General features: G+C 44.0%; 1 protein-coding gene across 3 annotated transcripts in view; it reads left to right on the forward strand.

The window, feature by feature from the left end:
- The first annotated feature begins 1959 nt into the window (after positions 1-1959).
- The window catches only part of mboat2a (membrane bound O-acyltransferase domain containing 2a), a 56736-nt gene continuing 38582 nt past the window's right edge, over positions 1960-20113 (forward strand). The window contains exon 1 of one of the 3 annotated variants that reach the window (XM_080479707.1): positions 1960-2177. In XM_080479707.1, the coding sequence (XP_080335833.1) occupies positions 2094-2177 (84 nt within the window). In that variant the 5' untranslated portion in view covers positions 1960-2093. The remainder of the gene's footprint in view (positions 2178-20113) is intronic. The other 2 variants (XM_080479709.1, XM_080479708.1) reach the window with 2 other exon arrangements.

The raw sequence follows: 20113 nt of genomic DNA on the forward strand, positions 1-20113 counted from the left end.
TCCTCCATTACTGACCGAGCGTCAACATCCGATTCACCATACCGTCACTTATTCTTCGTTATTCAGATGAGACGCTGTGTGAAAACTTGCTTCCCCCATTTTCCCCAACAGACGAGCAGAATCCTTTCTTAGACCAGTTCTTGACTCTCAGTATCCGACAGAAAGGTCTTACATGAACCCCATGCAATCATATTTACAGTCGGTCTCCAAACCGTTTGAGCTCCCTGAGGTCCACCTGGGGTCAAGATCTTGATCACTTATCCGATTAAATCTGACGGGAGATATTAAATAATGTTCACACATCTTCTATTTGTGCAAGACTCAACCTCTCCCAGTGTAGAATTGAACATAGAGTCTATTTTACCAACGCCTAACTTGCCAAAACCGACCCCGATAGGACGGACGGCTGCGGTCGGTTGCCGACAATCGCCTGCTGACTTTGGCCACATGGTCTTGACATGCCCTCAAGTGTCTGGATTTGGGACTATTTCTTAAACCCTCGGGAAGGGTTGTAGGTCAAACCGTAGCGCTTGAACCCATTAGCGCCTTCTTTGGAATCACAACCTCAGTCGGAGTCCCTAAACCAGCCCGGAATATCATTGCTCCCGCCACTCGACTCGAAAGGTTCGTTGGACAACTTCCACAAGACACGGCGGACAAGTTTGACCCTCTGTCAATCGTTGCAGAAAGTATTTGACCCCCTCCCCCCTTCCCCCATTCCCCTGTTTACTTACCTATTCTACTTTGTTATTATGACATATCTCCTTTTTTTCTTTCTTTTTCTCAGTTTGTCAAACTATCTAAGGTGTGTGTTGGTATGAATGGAAGGAATGCCCGTGTGATAACGTGGGGAGGGCGGGAATAGTATATAGGGTGGGAGGGTGAGTTCGAGAAAAAAACAAACAAAAAGAAATATTGCTTTGTGGCAGAACTGCTCTTTATTATGACCGTCTAACAACCCTGCTGTTTTGTTCCGTGCAAATGTCAATAAAGAAAATTGAACAATACATTTAGTTCAGTTCAGTTCATATACTTTATTATGTTTGCAGCATAGATAATAATTATCTTTGGAACAGGGATTACAAGTGTGGTTATTGTGATTGTTTCAATGTTATAAAAAAATAAAATAAAGATCAGTCTATAAAACATAAAGCAAGCTAATCCTTGATTTAAAGCAGGGGTCTGCTCCATGTATGACCAAAAGAGCAGTTTTTGCAATATTCCAACAAATAAAATTCAACTGGAGCCACAAAACACATCTAACCTTTAAAATGGGCCTGACACAGCTTCTAAGGTTTTCACATACTCACATCACAATTATATCTTATGTTGCATTGATGAAGTTTCAATCATAAATTAGGACCAACAATTCATTTTCAGCTGTTCTCATACCTGATTTTAGATGTTTCAACCTTATTTTTTAGCATTTTATTTAGACAGTTCAGCTGTTTAAACCATTTTGGACCTTTTTAAGTAGTTCTGTGCACTCCAACCCCATTTCTAAGCTTTATTTGTGTGAGAAATCCTCATTTAAAGTAACTTTTTCCCACATTTCTTGTGGTTTTAGCTATTTAGCCTCACCGTAGTTGTGCCTTTTAAAGCCCCTTTTAGCTAAGAATTAAAAAATGATTCTGAAAATGACTTTGTGTGTGTAAATAAAATAAAAACAAGATGAAATATTTATTGAGCTATATTTTTGTTGAAGGTTTCATGGGGCCAATCCAGAGGAGCCAAAGAGCCGCAGGTTGCAGCGCCCTGGCCTACACAGCCCGAATAAGAAATGCAAAGACTGATATTTTCTGACTGGAATCTCAAATCGTCCGTAAGAAAGTGTGAGATTTAATAAATCAACGTTTTCAGCTGGATTGTTTGGATTAAAAAGTGAAAGCGGTCGCAGGGAGGGCGGAGCGCCGTGGTCGGGGCCGGGAACGCTCTTGCTCCGCCTCGGTCGTCTTTGTTGGACGTGTGCCGTGGATGACAACCGTCCAGCACGTCGCAACAACAGCAGCGCAGCGGCGGCGGCGGCTGTGGAGCGGCTTCACCCGGTCATCATCCCCCGACACACCGAGGATTTACCCGCACGGAGACCCAGCATGGCGACACACACGACGGCGTCCTGCACCGGATCCACTCTGCTGCAGCCCATCAGCGATATCATCAATCTGCCTCTGGACCAGGTACGTGTTCGGGCGGTGGACCCGGTCCCCCCGGTCCCCCCCCCCCCACGCCGTCCCCCCACCCGTCCCCCCGGTCCCTCACAGCTGGACCGGGAGTCGCGGCCAGCGCCGCCTCGGAGGGCTCGCCCGACGGCTCCAGCGGCTCCAGCGGCCGCTGCGCATCGCTGCTGGGTCCAGACGTTAGCTTAGCATCGCTGCGGGTTCCGGGAGGAAAAGAGGAAAAATGGAGCCGGAGGATCACGGAGGGTGTGAGGGGGAACCGGGCTACGGCCGGGGAGAGCCGGGCCGAGCCGGGCCACACCGAGCTAACGGCCTTTGTCTGGCCAAGAGGCTCTCATTGTTCTCCGTTCTGTCACATCCACCGGCTCCTGCTCCGGCTCCTCTTCTCGGGCCCTGCTGGCGGCTGGAGACGAAACCTGAAGATCTGCACTGATTTATTCCTCCGGAGGAACCAGGCTCGAGACACACATTCACACATTCACACATTCATACATTCATATAGGACTGCTGATCGTTACACTGAGGCTTTAATCTGACAGAGGTGCATTACTGTAACACACACACACACACACACACACACACACACACACACCGGGGGGGTGTCACCCCCCCCCTTCATGTGTTTCTTCGCTATGACCTTGTAAAGTGTAAAAATATTCATCCACATTAATGTCTTTAAGAAAATATCTTCTGTTTCTCTTATTTATTTATTTATTTTCTCTTAAAAGGCGTAAACCTTCCAGCTCTCCTACTTGTTTTTGTCTCCAGGCCACTAGAGGGCGTCGTTCTGTCGTCACACTGACGATTCTCAAGAAGAAAATCAAAGTTCTTCCTTTGGTGAACCGTCTTCAGGACGCCTTTGCACTAATGTTTAATCGACCGCAGCGTTGCGGGCGGTAATGGTCTTTTAAACACCTTTTTAAACATTCTTCATCGCTGTACCGCCCCCTTTTGGAAGCTGACAGTATCGCAGCATCGGTCTGCGTCGGAAAGCCCCCAGGAAATGGGACAGATTTGCACCTCTGACTGTGTTTTGTATCTGGAGACTTCAGTATGTGGCCCCTCTTTTAACCCCCCCCCTGATCTATGTGGATGTGTATTTAGGACGTGGCTTATCTTCTTTACGGGGTCATATAGGCGAGGGCTTTGTGGATATTCCCAGTGTTCCGCCGTCTCAGGCGCCACACCCACCGGAGCATCTGTGAGATACATTTCCATAATGACGATGGCGTGAGAGCGGAGACGCCGGCGACAGGCTGCGGCCGTGCAACAGAGCTTCTGTGGTGACACGTCGGGCCGAATCACAGAGGAACGCTCCTCGTCTCATCTGTTGATCTCTGATTTGTGGTTTGTCAGAGGAAAGCGGGAAATATCCAATTTCTACCCACCGCGGGCCTTTCCAGATCCAGATTCCCTCTCATGTTCGCCGATTTCTCCACGTTCAGAGTCGCTCGGACCTTTAAACAAACATCTCCACTGTTTCAGTTCATGGGCTGCAGGAGCCAGATACCAGGAAGCATCACTGGAACTTTCTGCATTTTAATTATCAGGGTTGTTCATTTGGATTATTTCCCCAAAAGTTCCTGGTCATGGGGTTGAAATTTGGAGCAGTTCATAGTGTTTGTGGGTGTGGTCTGTCGGGTGTCTGATCGATCGAGTGACGGCTGCGACGGGTTTAAGCCGCCATATTTAAGAATGCGACGGGTTCTCTTCATTTATCGCCGTTTTGTTACATGGACGACTCCGATTTCTGGAGTTTTGGATCCATTTTGCTTTGAGGTCTTTTCTCTAAATAAGAATACGTTTCTCAGAATTGTTAAGTTAAAGATTACCGAGAAAAAACACGCTATCCTAGGAAAAGATGCATATAAAAGAAAAAAGACTCAGTTCCAAGGATAACGTGTGTATTCGTAAAAAAAAAAAAAAAAAAAGAGAAGTATATATTTAAAGATTTGATCTATTAATCGTTATTGTGGATATAAACCTCGTTCATACGTCAGCGTGGAGAGAAGTTCCACCAGAAACCAGTAGAATGTGGTTTTGTCTGCTTCTCTGCCGTCTTGTTCGCACCAGGAGATCTACTACCACTCCGGACTTTCTCTTATCGAGGTAACTTCAAGGATTAACCCTGAGTTACTCGTGATAAGTCACCTTGCTCTGAAAGTCTTAACCTGCTCCGGAGCAGGCTCCGTTCTGGATCAGAGGTCAAAGCTCCGCCTCCTGACCAATCAGATCTCTTGGAAAAGTCTGTTACGCTCCACGAGGGTTGATCTGAAATAATGAGGTTAATAATAATGATCTCCTGAAGAAACAATAATTTATTGGAAAGCAGAACTTCTCTGCCGTCACAGTGATGAATTCACATTCCAACACGAAACACACTCACACGGGGGAAACTGAGCCTCAACGCCACTCGGTGGACAATATAAAGTAAAGACGAGCAGCGAGGAAGTTCTGCCTGGAACGTTTCTGCTGTTCTGAAGTGACACGGAGTGATCGCTGTGCCGTGCCGCTTTATATTGTCCAGTGAATTAAGTTTGTTTAATCTCACCAAGTCACAAAGTAACAAGTCAGCAATTTTCTGGCTTTGGTTGTGGCAACCATGTTGCTTTGATCCTGGTGGAAGAGCTTTAATTCAAAATATTCCCAGAGAATAACTCCTCTATAGTAAAGTGAGCTGCTCTGCAGGGTTTCTGTGTGTGTGTGTGTGTGTGTGATTGGTCAGATGCTGCAAACTCCGCCCCTTTCATCTGAAGGTGCACTGATCCTGAAAGAAACCCTGGATTGAACTAGTCAGTTGTTAACCTGCTTCATGTTAACACTTATCAGGTCACGCATGTCTGGGTAAGTCAACCAGGTAACAAATATCCTGGGTACGTTTATCACGGCTCGTAGTACAGGCCTCAGGTAACAGATATCCTGGGTACATTTATCACGGCTCGTAGTACAGGCCTCAGGTAACAGATATCCTGGGTACATTTATCACGGCTCGTAGTACAGGCCTCAGGGAACAGATATCCTGGGTACGTTCATCACGGCTCGTAGTACAGGCCTCAGGTAACAGATATCCTGGGTACGTTCATCACGGCTCGTAGTACAGGCCTCAGGTAACAGATATCCTGGGTACGTTTATCACGACTCGTAGTACAGGCCTCAGGTAACAGATATCCTGGGTACGTTTATCACGACTCGTAGTACAGGCCTCAGGTAACAGATATCCTGGGTACGTTTATCACGACTCGTAGTACAGGCCTCAGGTATAAGATATCCTGGGTACGTTCATCACGACTCGTAGTACAGGCCTCAGGTAACAGATATCCTGGGTATCTTTATCACGACTCGTAGTACAGGCCTCCTGGTGTTAACATGTGTTTTGGGTAGGAATGGGAATTGATAAGTTTTCATGATTCAGATTCCATTTTCGATTCTGCTTAACGATTCGGTTCTTTATCGATTCTCTTATTGATTGTCATTTGGAAAAAAGGAGAACAAACCAGTCCATCAGCCTCAGTTCTGTTTAGTTCAGAAGTACCACGACTTTACAAACCCGACAGTGAGGTCTTAAGACGCCCTGCTAACGCTGCTGCTGGGTTGAGGTTCACTCTGGAGCAGGTTGAAGAGGTGCCGTTCATTCAGAGTTATCGCCGAGTGTGCAAATGTTTCTGTATATTGGTCGTATCTCCTTCCTATGACGAAATATCTATATAAGTATCACACGTTGCCCTGTTGTTGTCTTTCCTCCTGAAATGCAACCAAGAATTTGAGCGTTTGTGTTGCTTGGACGCCATGTTTCCTGCCGGCTGCACTGGTCAGTGAGGTCGTCACACACGTGGCGGAGCTTCCATAAGCTGCGCAGCGCGCGTGGTGATGTCGTTGGCGGCCACTGGATTCGATAAGGCGATGTCGTTTGCGTCTCTTGTGTGAGAAGGAAAGTCGTAGCTTCAGAAAAGGTGTCCGTCAGTCTCAATTACTTATATCTGCTATAAAGTCTCCAGATGCTGAGCGTCGAATACCTTCATTGATCGAAGAAACAAGTTACTAATACTCAGTTTTGCTCCATACAAACTATACTTCATTGTGTATTTACACACACAATGTTAACTCTTTTGATCTGTGTGTTTGTGGCCATCACTTTGTCATTTTAACAGAAAACAAAACCTGCTTTGCAACTATATTTGTTTTGTTTGTGTTCATTTACCTCCCCGACAGTGAGTCTACTTTAGAAGTACCCTGAGCCTCAAACAACGGCCCAAGAAGTACACACTTGTAGAAAATCCCAAGGTGAAAACAGACATAAACAAAAAAAGACAGTTTTGTACATTTGTGCATGTCTGAAGTTGGAAAATTGCAAGGATTTATCTGAACCGTGAAATGAATTATAGTCAGCCGGTTTATAATCAAACCTGGTAAAAAAAACAACAACAGCTAATGCTTTGAGTTGATTTAGTTGGTTGTAACAACGTTATTTTTAATATATTTTAAATTACATAACGTACAAATACAAATTTCGCCCAAGAAAGGTAAAAATGGCAAAAAAATGTAACGTCCAAAATCGCTAAGATCAGATTAAAAGTTAAATATGGTAAAAGGTCAAAAAAGACGACTTGCTAAAATGTTGAACCACTAACATTTTAATGAAATGAAATGATATGTTTCATCATAAATGCTGTTATGAAGCGTTCTAAACTTAACTTAAAGTTTTCATGCAAAACTTTAAATACAACTTTCTGAGCGGTTCTATCTTCACTTTAAAGGTTGATGAACATGTTTAGCTGATATTTTCTGGATGAAAGTGTCTGACTTTGTTCTCGTTAAAACTTCCAGCACAGATCTTGTGAATATGTATTCCCACAGTGTTGTCTTAAAGGCTTCTGTATGGGAATCTGTTAATGTGGCTTCGTTAACAGATAGTTGATGTAAAGTTGAACCTGCCTGCTGCCTGGATGATCCACCTGTGCAGCCGGCGTCTTTCCTCTCCTCCCAGAGAGCGTGTGCAGGCGGGAATGTGTTGAGATTCTCTCCAACCTGAAGTCCTCCAGGAGTGCAGCACCGTTGGTCTGCTGTCGGTGGAAAGTTAATTTGTTTACATGCCATCTTTAGTTCTGAGTGAATCCTTCATGAATGTGAATTATAAACGACGTCAATGTAAAACCAGGAAGTAGTTTGAACAAGAAGCGTAATGATAAAGCTGAACTAATTTGATTTTGAGGATATTTCTTGAATGTTTTCCACTGTCATGTTGGCAAGAAGCGTCAATAAAATAATCATAGAATTGATTCATTCTGACCAGACGGATTCATATTTGGGAAGTACTATGTGGATAACATCAAGATATTACTGCATTTAATGACTCATCCAACCGGTAAAGATGATTCGGTCAATAGAGGCCCAGAAAGCATTTACCCAAGTGTTATGGTAGTACTTACTTCAAATGCTGAAAAGATTTGCATTTTGCTCAAACTTCCTTAAGTGGATACAAACATTATATTGTAACCTGCAATCAGCTGTTTAGGTGGAGAAGTTCCTATCAGGTGCTCACTGTTGCCTCTGCTGTTCAACATTGGCATCGAACCATCAGAAAATAAATGGTGAACAACACAAAATGTCACTATATGCAGATGATGTGATGATATTGAATTCCACCTCCAATAACAATCGCTCATTTAAAGAGTCTTCTCTCCGCCTATGGATATTTGTCAGGTTATAAAGTGAATGGAGGTAAAACGTTGGCCGTGGGTAAAGGCAGCCAGATGCCACAATCAAGTTGCAGAGCGAGTTCAAATGGCTAATAGATGGTATTGAATATCTTGGCATTCAAATCCTCACATCACTGGAAACGTTATATGAGGCCAATTACAAGGTTTAATTAGGTTTAACACCGGACAGGTATCCACAAAAAAAAACAAGATTTAAAATATATCTATCTTCAGCAGATGTTATTGGGAACGGCAATTAAATGCATTACTGTGTAGTTGTTGATTTCAGATCCCCAACACACAACATGTGGTTAGAGAAGAAATCTATTCTACTCTTGTAATATCTCCGATTGTTTTCCGTTTGTTCAACTGATAATTTACTGTTGAAAATAGACAAAAATAAGAGGAACAAAAAGATTGCGGTTGAAAACATAAATATTGTTCAAATGTTGGAAGTCAAGAAAAAGGGTCTATTCACATTCAGGAGGAGCTTCAGTGTCTCGCTGTGTGTGCCACATGGGAGAGACATGGCTCTGCTCCGTCCTGCGTCACGGCTATAAAGGGAGCCGTGAAATCTGAACTGACACCAGTCTCCTCCTCCTCGTCTTTTTCCTCCTCCTCCTCCTCCTCTTCTTCGTTCTCGCCCTGAGAACGATCACACACAGTGCTCCTCCCCTCGCAGGAGCACTTTGACCACGACGGGCCTCCACATTCTGATTCAGGGGTTCTGATAATAAAGAAGTGGCTTTTATGCTCATGATTACAGTTGCTGGTCCCCAGCGGAGCTGCTCCAGATCTGCTGCCGGTGGTGGTCATAAACCTTGTGCAGTCAAGGCCTCGTCCAGTAAGAAGTGATGCTCCCGCTCTTGAGGACTGGACAGGATTCCTCAAGACAGCCTTGACATTTCCCTACATGTGACCGGGCCTCCTAATACCTTCACCTGTAACGTGCAGCGATGCATTGACTGCATCCCGAGGGGCAGTGCGTTGCACCGCGGGGCTTTAATGAGCCGTCTTATCAACTCCAGCAAAGTTGAATTAATCTCAGTTTAGTGACCACAAGATATGTTTGAATGAGCCGTTTAACATCAAAGAACAATACAGCTTTTCCTTCGTTTAAGGAATTTGATTCACTAATGTTGACTTGTGCAGCCGCATGAGGCTTTAAAGCAGGGGCATTCAATTAAAAGGTTCAGAGGTCCAGTTTGACAGAATTTCTTGATCCAAAGGTACAGAAGATCAGAATGTCGAACCATTTTCATTTCATAATACACATTTTAGTGTGATTTTATATATATATATATATAAAAGTGTACTCCAGTTTCCTCCCACAGTCCAAACACATGCATGTGAGGTTAATTGGTGACACTAAAAGGCCTTCAAGTGTGAATGTGAGTGTGTGTTAGTCCTGGACTGGAGACCTGCTCACGTGTATCCTGTCCTCGTCCAGAGTAAACTAGGACTGGCTCTAGCGTCCCGCGACCCTCACTAGTTTTAAACCGATTAGAAGATGGAGGGATGGCTATATATTTAAGTAGCCTCATAGTTCTGTTATCTGTGTGTAATCAACAGCTGACTGTCGGATCAAATGAATTCAGTGAAAGTCAAAAACAGTTTGACAATAATTATCATCATGTAACATGGAACTGAAAGTATATGTATGACTGCTGATACAATTTTCTCTCATTTACTAAATAAACATCAGGCTCATTTTATTTTCAAAACGAGAGAAAACAAATGAAATGTGAAAATTGTGCATGTTGAAATACAGTGCTTGGCTTCAGAACAATAAAAGACATTTTACAGGTGATTAATCTAAACGCATGTTGACCACTAGAGAAAGACTCGGGTGGAGGAGCTCATTGTTGATTGTGGAACAACATTTATTTTTAATCAAGCTGCCTGGCAGTTGTGCGTCATGTACAGAGCGACTTTCCTCAGACCTGGGAAAGAGTGTCGGGGACGTTTGGAGCCAGACAGTGGAAGCGTCCGTTCTTCCAATCTGCTCTCTCAGGACACATCTGCTTGGAGATCAACCATTAGCTCCAGGAGAGGCCCAGCATTTACCCTTTTAAAGTTCTGTGTGACTCCTTTTGAGAAGCCCCTGACATCTGTGATGAGAAAGGAATCTGAATGAACATGGTGAGCTGCTGTCAGAACGGCTGTTGAAGTTGGCAATCGGCAAAAATCAACAAACATCTGAATGAATGTAAATGTGTGAAGGATCCTGGTGGACTGGTCATACTGGACTCTCAGACTACTGATTCTCCGTGGTCTCCTAATGTTGTTTTATGTTGACAATTTTTACTAAGCGCAAATGAGACTCGCATGTTTAGTGCTGCCAGTGGGAAGAATGAACAGAAATGACTCCATTCTGGATTAAATACTCGATTTTCATTGTCAACACTTCTTTCTTTGGAGAGGGTCATCTGATCCCGTTTTTTTCTCAACTTCCTCTGTCTCATCCCTTTTTTCTCTTTTTTTTTTTCTCTCACTTTTGTCCATCGTAAACGGTCTCCGTCTGTCAAAGTTCTGCTCATAGAATACACAGATTTGACTGCCTGCCTGCGTGGTATCACATGTGACGGCTTAACTCGCATGCAATTGGTCTGTGTGTTTCCTCATCCACTAAAGCGTTACTGTAAAAACTATAACGGCTGCACCAATTAAAATAGAAAAGCCCCTTCCGGTTTAGTATTACCGTAAAGACTATAATAGCTGTGCCAGTTAAAAATGAAGCACTCTGTCTGTAACCTTCTGCTTGGGCTGGAGGTAGGCCTTGGGTCCGGATGGGACGGCGTCAGGGTCCGGACCCGCACCGCGGTCCGCCAATTGGTGATGCCTACTTTATAGCTTGTCTGTAGTTACTCTACAGCTCCTTGTAGTTACTCTATGCAGTTATATAAATAAATCTTTTTATTCTATTGCTTACTGTCTTTCTAAAGGACTCTCCAGTTGAAAGGTTGCTCTGACGTTTGCATGTGTTTTTGCATGCTTCACAAAGTCCTGTTTGTCGGGAATTTTGGATCCTCCAACCACCTGTCTGCTCCCAAACTGGCCAAAGTGACGGACTCATCCCGTCTCTGAAACTAACTTAGGTCCATTTGAAGAAAAGTCACTTGTTTTTGACGCCACTAAACGTCGGATATCCTGTGTTGCGACTCAGACGGGTGTAACGTGGAGCGTGAAGCTGCTTCCTCAGCTGGACCTCCATGAACCGTGAAGCTCCTCGTTGCCCTCCCCTCGTTTCTATTCCTCCACATATTCCACTGCGCACTCTGCTCCCAGGGAGGCTTTTTTTATCAGTTATGATTGAGCATTCAGTGGTTAACAGTTACTCATTGATGCGTAAGTTGTTCTTGTATTTCCCGTCAGACATTCACCACTGTTTCCTGTTGAAGTAATAACCATGATCATTTACATGTGTTGAACTCTAAATGCACGGTCTTCATGTTCTGCAAATTCTACAAGGCACACTTTTTTATTTGAAAGAAAAGTGCAATTAATTGTCATTAATTCACAAAAAATGTTCGATAAACCGATTCATCAATTGAGAGCGCCAATCTTTTTCACACCTGGAGGTAACGGGGACAGAATTCTGAACAAAAGCAGAAAAACATTCAGGAAATTTTCCTAAAACCAACACGATGAAAAGAAAAAGCACCAAGCCCAGTCAGAACTGGTGGATATTAAGGCCAAGAGAAGGAGCACTGTTATGTGGAAGAACAAACCTGAATGCACAAACACATTAACGTCGTCTACGTAAGTGTTTATTTATTTTAAAGTGAAGTTTCAGTTCCACAAACAGACATTTTGAAGGTATGATAGATTTCTCAGTCTCTGCTACATCCAGAGATTCACGTCTTTCTCTTTGTGTTACTCCTCGTGATGAAATGTCTCCATCGGTGAGGACTCGGTAAACGAAAGTTGAAATGTTCTCTGATGGTGTTTGTCACTGTGGACGTGGGAATAACCAGCATGTCTTTTGGTGCTTTTCCATCACACAATTCCAGCACTATTCCACTCGACTCGCCTCGACTCAGTTTTGGTCGTTTTCCATTAAAATATAGTTCCACCTCATCACAGCAAGGCGTCTCCGGATTGCTATCAGCTGGGAGACTTCCCGATACGCTTTCTCGCAGCGGGTCGCTCCGTCTCGCTCCCACTGAATCCTCCGGTCGGCCACCAGACAAGGAAAAGTCTGCCTCTCGCCGTTGCCCCACAAGTTGGATTTCTGTGCATCCATCTCTGTTCGTGATCCTTCAGTTGTGATTGGATTTTAAAAATGGCGGGTTAACTCTTATGAACAGGTTACTCTCTTGACTCATCCAGTGACCTCACACCAATCAGTGGCCTGCCGTCTGTCGACGTCACATTTTTGACTCGGCTTGGCTCGTCTCGCTTGGAACTGCAGTCGAGTCGGTCCGAGAAATGTACCCGGAATCAGACACTAACTTGTAATGGAAAAGCCTAAAAACCGAGTCGAGGCGAGTCGGGCAGGAGCAAGTGGAAAAGCCTCATAAGTCGGGGGCGCCGGGTGGCGAGCCCCGAGTTTTGTTGGGCTGCGGAAGGTTTCAGTCTCGGCTTTCTTCCTCTGAGCCGGCATGTCGCTGCCGTCAGTGACTCTCCGACCGACCGAGGGGAGGCATCTGCTTCAGACCGTCTCCAATCCTTTCTAAAAGTGTCTGACTCTAAACTCTCTCATGTTCATTTCCCTCTGATGTCTCATGCTGCCGTCGGAGTCCCTGAAGGCCCCGGCCTGGGACCGCCGGCCTGGGACCGCCGGCCTGGGACCGCCGGTCCTCCCGTGAAGCCCTCGGGTCTTGTCAGAGTCTCTCTACCGTCTCCTGGTCTTTAATTGGCCGCCCTCGGGGGAGTGTTATGCCTCCAATTGATTTCCTTCCCTCAGCTCTCGGTAATGGAGTGCTGCTGGCTGCTGCCATTATTATGGTGCAAAATCAACAACAGGAGTGTGTGATTTCTCCGGGGGAACACGGGAAGGCTAGGATATGCTGCGGACGCCACCCAGCAGCTGATAGCACAGAGAATACACTCTGGCTCCGCAGACTTTATGATGATTTGTTTAATGACGCCTGCAGGCTGCAAGTGTGAAACCTAATCCAGAGGAGTAATACTGGGAGGAGGAGGAGGTCAATCCATAACTCCACCCAACCCTGAAAGGATTGTATTATAGTGTTTTTTTCTGATCCAGATAAATCCTCAGTATTGATCCTGCTAAGATTCATCTCATATTATCAGAGCAGATAAAGCTGATCCAGGTGCAACTGATGAGTTCACCTCTGGTCTTTCTTCAAAGGGATCACATCTCCTTTTGTATCAGTTATTATTGTATTTTAGAGGAATTGTTCTCGCCGAGTCAAAAATCTGATTTGGTCACACATGGATTAAAGTGTAAGGCTTTTTGTCTTTTCATATTGGAGATTTTTTTAATAAACATTAATTCAAGGCACTAAATATGTAGGAGAGAATAAGTAAACATTTGAATAGGAAAATAGTGAAATTTAACTGGGTTTGATGTAACATGAATGGAATGACTGACTTTTCCTGTATCTTGATATCCATAAAAATGAGTATTCCTTCTTTCTGTCTAAATTCATCCACTGATTTTATCTTCTGATGGACATGTTCTAGGTCAGGGGTTCTCAATTCAGGGCCTCGAGGGCCGGTGTCCTGCATGTTTTAGATTTCTCCCAGTTGCAACACACCTGAATGCAATAAGGCCTCGTTACTTGGCTTTTTCACAAGCGAGACGATGACATCAACATCAGATTGAGGTGTGCTGAAGCTGGGAGAGCAAAAACATGCAGGACACCGGCCCTCCAGGACCGGGATTGAGAACCCCTGTTCTAGATTAAAGCTCTCAAACTCATTTTGGTTTACATCCAGTCCAATTTCATCTCAAAAGGTCTGATGAAGTAAAATGACTCAACTTGTTTTGATTAAAAAAAAAACAAGTTGCTTGAATCCAAACCTTTTCTTTTTGGACAAAAATAGATAAATAAGAGAATGTGAGGTTATATAAAGGTTATTATGCTTTATTTTTACTGGTCAGATCAAACTGAACTGTTGTTGAACTGTCTGATGCTCGTGTAGTGGGTGAGAGTGGGCGTGTCCACCACCGGGCACTGTGGCAGGGGTGGCGGGTGAGAGTGGGCGTGTCCACCGCCGGGCACTGTGGCAGGAGATGCAGGTATAATAATAATAATAGTAAGAATAATGCATAGCTCTTATATATCGCTTTTCTGGACACTCAAAGATGCTTTACATTGCGTGATTCATTCCCTCCATACTCGATGGTGGTAAACTACGTATATAGCCACAGCTGCCCTGGGGCAGACTGTTTTAGTGGCAATCTGCACCATCAACCCGTCCGACCACCACCAACCACTCACTCTCACACTGCATTCACCCAGGCAGGTTGGGGTTCAGTGTCTTGCCCAAGGACACTTGGGCATGTATACAGGCAGAGATAGGAATCGAACCTGCAACCTTCCGACTGGGAGACGACTGCTCTACCAACCAAGTGAAATCTGTGAAGGCTCCCCTGTAGTGGATGTCCACATGACTCCGCTCCACTAACGCATTAGGGAGGCCCACGCTCGCCGGCGTGCAGCGCCAGTTTGATGTTTTAACTCCTGCACAGATCAGAAGCCCCGGTTAACCTGCTGCTTCAGCTTCGAATGTTTTCAGCCTCACATCGGGACATTAACGTCCATGTGAAGAACTAAAGCTCTCGCTACGTGCTGCAGCTTTTAATTTCCTGTGTATTCCTCGTGCTCGGTCAGGAGAGAGACACATCTAATATAGATGAGAGGCCATGCATATTTATCAGGATGACTTTGCAGTGTGGCTGAGGTGAAGCCCTGGAGGCGATGGGCTGATTCCTCCTCACAGAAACGGACTGTTACTCCAGCTCCACTGACCTCACATCCAAGTGACTTTATGCTCCAATAAATTAACAATCTGAATATCGATTGTTCTTCAAGTTGAAAAGTTCAGCTCCCTCTGTTCCTTCTGCCGTCGATCCCTTCAACCTGTTCGCCTGTGACACAGACGGCTATAAACCCTCTGCTTAAAAGCTTTCATGAGGACTCTGTGTTCAGCTGCTGGGCTTTTGGTGATGATAGGTCCATTTTCATCCGTGGGTGAAAAGAAGTGAGCGGCTGATACGAAAAGTTCATTATGTGACAGAGCTTGGTCACGTTTGGTGTGACTCTCGTGAATCGGAGTATGAAATATGTGAATTTGCCAGCAATCAACATTTTAACCCTTTTTTTAAACAGAAACAAGCATTTCAGGCCGGGACAAGACATATTTGACACTGTAGTGTTCAGCTGGTTCTATTACAACAACAGTGTTACATAAGATATTACGAATAATTTCTAAAGGTGTTTCTCTTTTCCTCTTAAAAAGTGCCCGCTGTGCAGGATCTGTATCATTTCAATCATGCGTGTTTGAATACCAGAGCACAAACGTAACGATTCATTTTGTTCTGATCGAAAGCATACGTGCATGTATTTCGAGGCGCACCTTTCACACACACACCGACAGACTCTGGAAATACGATCAAAGGTCTTCTTCATCATAACCGAAGCCTTCGTAGAAACATTCACCCATCCAGCTAATGTCAGTTACTTAACATGCTTATGTAACGTTTGCCCAGCTTTTTTGTAACTTCACACAGGGAAAAAAAAAAGCCTCTGCCTTTTGAGCTGTATTTAGTCCTGACACTCAGGCGGTAATTGTGATTTTTCTATTTTGAGTGTTTCTGTAGTGAGAGCTGCTGTACACCTTCACTTCCCGGCTAAATCGTGCGTTAATGCCCGGCGTATGAAGGCTGTCCCCTTGTGCTGAGAGCACTCTGTGAACTTTTGCATATGCGCTGCTGTATCATAGCAACTGTCTGCTTTCTGCTTCGTCCTGCTGCAACATGCCAAAACCAGACAACTGCGATTCTTCTCAGGAGTCCAACCTGATTCCTCCTCAGCTCACAGCCACTCGAGATCAGAGCTTCGATTGTGGGTTTCTTCGTCCAGAGTTCTTCAATTTTAGCATAGTATGGCGAGTGTTCACCTCTCAATGTGTCCTGTTGCATTCAGAGTCTGCTCCAGTGTGGGGCGGAAGCTGTTTTAACTGCTTTTATAACCCTATTCAGGTCTCAGCCACTCACCACATCCCCCTGAACCACACCAGGTTGGTCTTCAGGTTTTCGGCTTGCATGTGGCCCGTGGTAGAGTAACAGGTGTTTTCATCAAAACGTTGGTTATTAGCAGAAGACTGGCACACAGTGAGCATGAATAGGAGACAAAAGGCATTCAAAATAAAGATACACAGCTCATAGCTTTTTATATATATTGTTGTCATTTTGCACTTAACCAAGATTAGAACGGTGGATATTTTTTCCATTTTTTTTTTCCCATTTTGAGAGACTGAAACTTTTCTGGATATTTTGGGCCTTTTTTTTTTTTCAAAACCATTTTTAGCAGATTGGAGCTTTTTTTTTTTTTTTTTTAACCTGTCTTTTGCTATTTGTTGTGCTTTTTTGCTGTTTGAGCTATTTCAATTTGAGCCAAAAAATTTTTTTAAACAAAAGCAATTTGGATGGATAGATTGATAGATGGAGAGACTTTATTGTGCGCTCCGTACGGTGACAAAAATATCCTCTGACAAGGCTCCAGCAATGAAATACAACACATTTAAAACGCACTTAAGACACAAGGCCAGACATCTAAAGCAAATGTTAAAAGGAAACAGCAGCCAGTAAAAACATGTATCTACAGTTCGGCGTCTGATTTAGTTTTGTTCTGGGTGGTCATTGCAGCCGCTGCTTCCAGAACTCTGATCTACGCAGACGTTACGTGTTGAATCAGTAAGCAGTGGCAGAAACGTGCATCCACAGGCAGGAGGAATTGATTTAATCATCATAAGTCAACAATCATTCGATTAGCTTGCTACGAGTCTTTTTGTTGAAGTGGAGGAATTTGCTGTGGGCCGTTCTGCTGATTCAAGCTGAGAGAGATCAGCTTCCACACTCAGACTCTGTAATGACGCCAGTAAAACTCTCTTTCTATGGCTGGAGGCTGCTTGCTGGGAGTTGTACATATCAAAGGAGGGCGTGTTGCCATCGAAGGTTTTGAGACATTTAAAGAGAAAGAGGAGGGAAGCCGGAGAGAGAAATGTTCACCACTGAATCCACCAGGGACCTTTTCTATGGAGAACCATGGCTGATTATATGTACTCCACTTTTTCTCCTCTGCTCCTGTGTCCTTGTTTCTATTGAATCAATCATGTAGTACTTAAAGTTGTACACTATTTAAAACGTTTATCAGTGAAGTAATTAGGGCTGCAACCGTCATTTTAATTGCTTCATTGGTTGATTATTTAAACTGACTGTAGGTTTACAGAGGCCTCATGTCAGTGTTGAGGATGAGTTCAGATATTTGCTTTCGTTTTCTGGAAAGAGAAGTTTGATATATGCAAATACTCTTGCACTATGTTCATCTATTCAATAAATACCTTGCTTTTTTTTGCAGTAGTACACACACACAGAATGGTTCTAGCACAGTGCTGTTGGTCGTCTTGTTAGGAACGGCTGATAGTTGAGCTATTATTATCCATCCTGGTGGTAGAGGTCTGGCTGGGGTGTGTGTGTGGGGGCGCGTGCATGACTACATGTTTCCATCATGCTCATTGTGATCTGGGCTCAGTATTTAACGCAGTCTCCCTCCACTGTTTTCATTTCCTGATTTCACGCTGATGGCAGCAGGTGAAGTACTAACCCGTCACAGTCTGACACTTTTTCTGTCATTCTTTGACTCGTGTGTGTGTGTGTGTGTGTGTGTGTGTGTGTGTGTGTGTGTGTGTGTGTGTGTGTGTGTGTGTGTGTGTGTGTGTGTGTGTGTGTGTGTGTGTGTGTGTGTGTGTGTGTGTGTGTGTGTGTGTGTGTGTGTGTGTGTGTGTGTGTGTGTGTGTGTGTGTGTGTGTGTGTGTGTGTGTGTGTGTGTGTGTGTGTGTGTGTGTGTGTGTGTGTGTGTGTGTGTGTGTGTGTGTGTGTGTGTGTAAAGAGGCGACAGCCAGTGGCGCCAAACAAGTCAAAGCTTTGTTGTGTTGAGAATAAACAAGAATAGTGTTGTTCCCATACTGTCAGCATGATTTAGAGACACGCACACACACACAGAGCCCTGACCAGTTGCTGTGCCACATGTATGGGCTGCAGCACGTTACCACAGTGTGTGCACATGAGCACATTTCACCTGTGATTTCATGTTGAATTACAGAAGATCACAGATCATCACCCACTCATTCAAACCATGTGTCTTATTAACATTAACCACCTCTTGAATGTTGCATTAATAGTCGCTGCTGTGGCACTTGAATGAAATCAATGAAAACAAGCAGTTTGGTTTATCTTTGACCCGGCCCGGTGCAGATCAGGGGTTCAGTGGAAGCACTGCAGAGGCTGATAAGAACGATGACGGCTGTCACTGTAATTTTATGTTATTCTCATAATATTCATAACATTGCTGGCAAAATGTTCCATTTCAACTCAACCAAGTGAACTTGATTTATTCATTCAGTGATGTGGAGCAGACTGAGCTGGTGTTTCGGATCCTCTGATTATCATGTTAAGTGGTGACCAATGAGATGGAGCAAATGTTTAAAAAATGGAAAGCAAACGTTTTCACCCTTGTAAATGTCACTTAGAAGAAGTTAGGCACTAAATAAACAATAAATTATTAATTGTGCCCACTTATGGTGTAATATAAGTAACAAAAAGGGCATTTAAAGTAAAAACTATGATTGAATATGAACTGGAAAACATGACCTTGTAGAACAAAATCAATAATAAGCAAAGGCCAATAACCTCGTGAGCTTTTTCCTGCATTTAAGATGAGTCCTGTGGCTTTCCAGGGTCACACACGCTGCCTACAGCCATACAAAGGCGCTGCATCTTTTATGATTAAAACATACTTCAGATTGAAGACGTGACCAGAGGCGAGAATCCAGACCCGCCTCAGTCCGCTGCTGTAGTTCATATCCGATCCTCAGTGTTTAGAGTCATCAGGACGGGTCACATGTCCTTTATCGAGTTCTCTTACCAATGTTTTAACTTCTCGGAGCCAAGGAAATGGTCACAATGCAACATTTTGAAAACGAATTCTGTAGTTTGTAATAAGAGTAAATGAAGTTAAAAAGGAGGTAAGACAAGCAAGATGCTCGTTCGATCTGTCAGCGCAGCATTAGATTGAAATGATTTCGGCTCAAGATCTGTCGCTACGAAAACACTTCCCCCTTTTGGAAAGTCTGAAAGAAATTAACGTCGCTCATTCTCGGCTGCTCTGAACTATTTTATTACCATGGAAACACAACTGATCAATGTAAATAGAAAACTTCAACACATTTTATAATCTCATTCATTTTATAACTGGGAGGGAGACGATCGCTCTGAGGCTACAGCACGTTAACACCTCAAGGAGTGGTGGTGGTGGAGGAGGAGGAGGGGGGGCTTGGGGCTTAATGACATGGAAAAAAGGGTTTTATGCTAATGACTGTCTAAATTTATCTCCTACTTTGTACACACACACACACACACACACACACACACACACACACACACACACGCAGTGAAGTGGGGATGGAGTCATGCGGCTCTTTGAAGGAAGAAGCTATTTTAGGCCATGGGTGTTGAAGAGTGATATATATTACCAGGTGTATGTGTGTGCGTGCGTGTGGGTGTGGGTGTGGGTGTGGGTGTGGGTGTGGGTGTCCAGCAGGTCTGACTCAACCAGCCTGTTTGATTCAGATGTTCATCTGCCTTTCACCTCACAGGAGGATTCCTGTCGTAGTTTCACACAGACGTGTGCAGAAAGCCGTGAGGTCAAAGGTCAGTCGGGCCTGGTGCAAACTCTAATATTCTCCCGTAGTTTCTCTTTCCCTCACCAAAACTATCGACTCAACAGTTTCTGTTTTCATGTATTTTTATCATTGTTCCCTTCAGGACAGCTGCAGCTGTGACACCAACACAATGCCTCTGTGCATGTTAATAATGTTGAAATAATGTTAAAAATAACACAGTTTGTTTGGATTTATTTAACAGTCAAATGGATGATTGTTTTCCAGCAGGTCATTCTTGTCGTGTCAGCACATTCTTTCTTTTTAGTGAAATTGTTGTAGAAATCTTAAATTGATTGTTCCAATTTTTTTTTTCTATTTTTCATT

The sequence above is a fragment of the Lipophrys pholis genome (assembly GCF_963383615.2).
Source record: "Lipophrys pholis genome assembly, chromosome: 14".
Lineage (NCBI taxonomy): Eukaryota > Metazoa > Chordata > Actinopteri > Blenniiformes > Blenniidae > Lipophrys > Lipophrys pholis.